Here is a 5,180-nt window from a genome sequence, read left to right on the forward strand (position 1 = left end):
CACCTCTGCCCACATTCCTGGTCCAAGGGGAAACTGCACAGTTCCTCTGGTCACAGGAATATAGAAGTAGTCAGCCGCCGGTACTTGCAGTTCTGATCTGGTCTCAGGACTGAACTAAACTGGCCAAACAGCTCCCTGCACCCAAATCCCACAGGGGGAGAGAGTTGGACCCTCAGAAGTGTAGACACTCCTGAGAAGTCAGAGGACACTACCCTCTGCCCACATTCCATACCCAAGAGGGAATCTCCTAGTGCCAACTGTGCCCAAAGGTCCAACAACCTAAGAGCAATCAGGGGCAGGACCCTTCTGATTCCTGCCGGAGCCTAGAGCTGCAAGACAGTCTCCAGGATCGCGGACATACCTGAGAGCAGAGGTAAGACCCACTTTTCTGCTTCCAAGTGACCTGCCTTGTGGATTCAGGATACATAGAGGCAGAAGTCTTCTGGGTCAGTGAACTTCCTGTTTCTTGCTTGGCCATAAGTGAACTGATACCATCCCTCAGTTCCCTGCACCCAAGTCCCGTGGGGAAGACAGCTGAACACCCAGAAGCGCAGACATCCTGAGACTGCAGGACAGACTGCCACTTCTGCACACCTCTGCCCACATCCATGGTTCAAGGGAAAACTGCACAGTGCCTCTGGACACAGGAATATAGGAATAGCCAGCCACCAGTACCTGCAGTTCTGGTCTGTGCTCAGGACCGAACTGAACTGGCCAAACAGCTCCCTGCACCCAAATCCTGCAGAGGGAGAGATTGGACCCTCAGAACTGTGGTCACTCCTGAGAAGTCAGAGGAGACTACCCTCTGCCCACATTCCAGACCCAAGAGGGAATAGCCTAGTGCCTACTTAGTCTTCTTAATCAGTTTGTAATAGAAGCTGTTTAAAGGACCAACATTAAGCCTTATATTCCTGAAGGAGTTGTTGACATGGATTACTAAATTTACCCTTAAACAAAACATTTTATAGTCATAATCTTACATTGGTAAAAATCTCTAAATTCTGATTGAGATTATATTTTCTTACATTGGTGCAAAATTTCTATGTTGATAGAAATTTAAAGTTTTCATTGATAGAAATCTTTGTAATATTGAAATAAAATTTAAAATTAAGTTTGTTACTCTTAGGCATTCTGCCTATACAACTCATTTTTTAAGTAGTTCAAACGGTGGCCCTTCACACTAGAAAAACTTGACTGTCCTGGAGACTCAGGCCAAAGCAGAGATTTGTAGTGCATAAGGAGAATTCAGAACAGCACATTGGGAAAAGTCTAATAGACCCTGTCAGGATAAAAGAGACTGTTGAGGAATCCATAGATAACCTTCAAAGAATAAAGGTTTGTATTAAAGGCAACCAAAATAATTAGATCAGTGCAGGATTAAGTCTAAAGTTGTTATACAGCAACTCTACACACATACAACAAGATCCACAGAGCTGGGTGGCATAATAAAGTTGTGAAGTTCATGGTCAAAGTTCACGAATTTTATGTCATTGTCATTCTCTGTGTAACTGTGTTCCTGAGAATTCTGCCTCTGTAACATGAATGCAAAAGAAGCTTCAAGTGGAAATAGAAATATAGAAATATATATATGCTGACAGAAATGTATGTGTGGCCCAAACACTAAACACTAAAGATCATGTACACACATTGCTACATATGTGATAGAAGCAAATGTTGTTTTAAACACGATAACATTGACACTTAGGTTAAAGTAGTAACATTGACTACTGGATAGAAATTCATTTTAGCTTGAGGGATGGCTCAACAGTTAAAGACCATTGCCTGCTCCTCCAGAGATCCAAGGTTTGATTCTAAGGCATGGATATAATGTTCAGACATGCATGCAAAACACTTGTAAACATGGAATGAATAATTTTTAAGTCCTTCATAACATGTAAATTTGGCTTTCATGTAGGTAAATATATCCTTCTGCCTGACATAACAGAATTCAGGATGTTTGGGTGAACTCTACCCTTTATTATTCTCAACACTTTATTCTATTTTCTAAGATGGCAAGAATTCCAGGAATGCAGTTGCTAAAGTGTCATCTCTGAACCTAACATTGAAATGAGTTGTACATTTCTCCAGTCGGTGGTGGTGCACACACTTGATCCCAGCATTTGGAGGTAGAAGTCGGTGGATCTCTGTCAGTGTGAGGCCAGCATAGTCCACAGAAGAAGTTCCAGACAGGGCTACACAGAGTATCTCTGACTTGAGAAACGAAAAGAAGAAACAAAGAAGAAGAGCAGGAGGTAGAAGAGGAAAGGAAAGAATTGGACATTTCATCAGTTCTTTCTCCTGAGAGGTATATTTTTCTACAAACACTATTTACATTTCTTGACTACAGTCCATTCATTTGGTACGCTAGACCTGACAAACCTGACCCACATCAACATCATGCTTCCAAGTGACACTATTGTCCAGATCTTTCTCATATTGCAGTTCTGTCTTGGTGTCATGGGCAACTCAGCACTATTGTTGTTATATATATACACTTTCGTCTTCAGGCCTCAGTATAAGAAGTTGATAGATTCAGTTTTCATTCACCTGACAATAGTTAATATTCTGCTGATTGTATTCCTATTGACAAAACATATCATGTTATCCTTTGGAGTACCCAATTTTCTGGACGATATCGGTTGTAAGACAGTTTTGTTTACATTCAGAGTCAGCCGGGGTCTGTCCATCTGCAGCACCTGTGTTTTAAGCACATTCCAAGTAATCACCATCACTCCCAGTACTTCTAAGTGGGCCTGGCTTAAGCCTAGACTCTCTACATGGATCTTTTCTTCCTTACTTTGCTCCTGGCTTATTAACCTACTCATCTATGGGTATATGCTTGACATGGTAATTGCCAAAACTAATAATACTCTTGCTGGCCATGGATATACAGATGGTTACTGTGTAAACAAGCAGGTGGGGAACCACAATTCAGGGTCTTTTCTTAGCATTGTCATCATTCATGATCTCTTCTTTGTGACCATCATGATGTGCGCCAGCCTCTACATGGTGATTTTCCTCTACAGACACCGCAAGGGAGCCCAGCATCTCCGTAGCCCAAATCTTTCTTCCCAGCCATCCCCTGAGCGCAAAGCCACCCACAGCATCCTGTCTCTGGTGAGCTGCTTTGTATTAATTTATTGGTTGAACAACTGTGTCACCCTTTATAGCTTTTTTTCAAGTGAAAAAATTCCAAGAGTGGAGTCAATAAATGCGATTTTGACAACATGCTACCCCACCATCTGCCCTTTTTTACTCATGAAGAATAATAAAGTTATTTTGCAATTCATTTCTTCATTTTCTATACTGAGAATGACCTGTTTTCAAAGTTCTTTCCATGGCTAAACTGAAACCTCTACTTTCTAGGCATGAAAACAGTGTCTTAATAATTTTCATGTAACTATTTGCATGTGTACCTTGAATACATGAAATGGCTTTAGTTATAATTCAGACATTCTGTACACTATTAAAATTCAGGTACTTAGCATGTTTCTTGAATATAAATCCATGTATATAATTTTAATAATTTTAACACTTACTACCCACTCAAACTATGACACTTTGTACATAATGAATGTCATTGAAATGTTATGAACTAGATTTTATTTCTGGATTTTCTTTATTAAAATACTTCTAAACCAAAATTTTGAAATGCTATTTGGAGCTTTGCTTATGTATTTTATGGTGTTTTCTGCACTTAGGAACACCTTTTCAGAATTGAACAAAAGAATTTCCATTTCTTAACTGCCAACTATCTCAAATACTGCTGTGGGTGGGTCTCTTATGTGGAATAACTAGCAGTTATCCAATGCATGTCCTTCTACTATAGCTGACTTTGAGTTAACAAAAATTGTTTTTACTATTTTAGTATGTTTTTAGTTTTAGAGAACTTGCACTTATTTTTCTGGGTCTGCTCATCAATATTTTTGTAATGAATCCAAATAAACCATTTTCAACAATCTGCCCTTGATTGCAATCCTTTGATGTCTTATAGACTTCACTATCTGGGGTGAATATTTCCAAATTAAGATCTTCTTCAACTGCTGGCAACTAAACACAACTTTTTGTGTTCATACTTGAATTCTGGTAGATTGTCTGCCCAGAAAATTCTAGTAAAACATTACAATATTTCTATCTCCCTCTTGGGCCCTCACCCTCTCCCATCACTCCTACACTTTCTCAAACTCATGACCTGTTCTTTTGTAATTATTACTGATATTCACATACATTTACACATACCCATTACACACTAAATTTATTTTTTTCTCCTTTCTAATAAATATATTAGGACAAACATATTTTCTCTATATTTAAATAATACATATTATTTACATATAATATAACCAATAAATATATATAGAAATCTAAATCTCCCTCTTGTTCATGTTTTAGCTATGTCCCATGAGTTTTATATGCTTTATTGCTCATTTTGTTCAATACCATGCAGGTTTTACTGCATTGGTCACATGCATATGGTTTCATATGGGAGTTGTGAAGGAAGTTCTCCAGTGATTGGCGTACTCTTCCTGATCTTACTCTTACAGATTTCTAGTTTGCTTTTATCGTGGTCAAAGGGCACACTATGCAGCCCTCTAATTGTTCTATATTTATTTATTTATTTATTTATTTATTTATTTATTTATTTATTTTTATTAACTTGAATATTTCTTATATATATTTCGAGTGTTATTCCCTTTCCCGGTTTCCAGGCAAACATCCCCTTCCCCCCTCCCCTTCTTTATGGGTGTTCCCCTCCCCACCCTCCACCCATTGCCACCCTCCCCCCAAAAGTCTAGTTCACTGGGGGTTCAGTCTTAGCAGGACCCAGGGCTTCCCCTTCCATTGGTGCTCTTACTAGGATATTCATTGCTACCTATGAGGTCAGAGTCCAGGGTCAGTCCATGTATAGTCTTTAGGTAGTGGCTTAGTCCCTGGAAGCTCTGGTTGCTTGGCATTGTTGTACATATGGGGTCTTGAGCCCCTTCAAACTCTTCCAGTTCTTTCTCTGATTCCTTCAACGGGGATCCTATTCTCAGTTCAGTGGTTTGCTGCTGGCATTCGCCTCTGTATTTTACTGTATTCTGGCTGTCTCTCAGGAGCTACATCATCCCTATATTCCAGGGGCGATCCTGTCAGCCTGCACTTCTTTTGAGCTTCATCCATCTTGTCTAATTGGGCGG

General features: G+C 39.6%; 1 protein-coding gene across 1 annotated transcript; it reads left to right on the forward strand.

Annotated features, from left to right (window-relative positions):
• Positions 1 to 2,394: 2,394 nt before the first annotated feature.
• LOC116891414 (vomeronasal type-1 receptor 2-like) lies at positions 2,395 to 3,345 on the forward strand. Its single transcript, XM_032892440.1, has one exon. The coding sequence runs from the start codon at positions 2,398 to 2,400 to the stop codon at positions 3,343 to 3,345; it is 948 nt and encodes a 315-aa protein (XP_032748331.1). The 5' UTR covers positions 2,395 to 2,397.
• Positions 3,346 to 5,180: the final 1,835 nt, after the last annotated feature.

The sequence above is a fragment of the Rattus rattus genome, chromosome 2, assembly GCF_011064425.1.
Source record: "Rattus rattus isolate New Zealand chromosome 2, Rrattus_CSIRO_v1, whole genome shotgun sequence".
NCBI classification, from domain to species: domain Eukaryota; kingdom Metazoa; phylum Chordata; class Mammalia; order Rodentia; family Muridae; genus Rattus; species Rattus rattus.

Bases quoted from the DNA above. Each gene is read 5' to 3' on its own strand.
- LOC116891414 (XM_032892440.1), top strand. From the start codon at position 2,398: ATGCTTCCAAGTGACACTATTGTCCAGATCTTTCTCATATTGCAGTTC.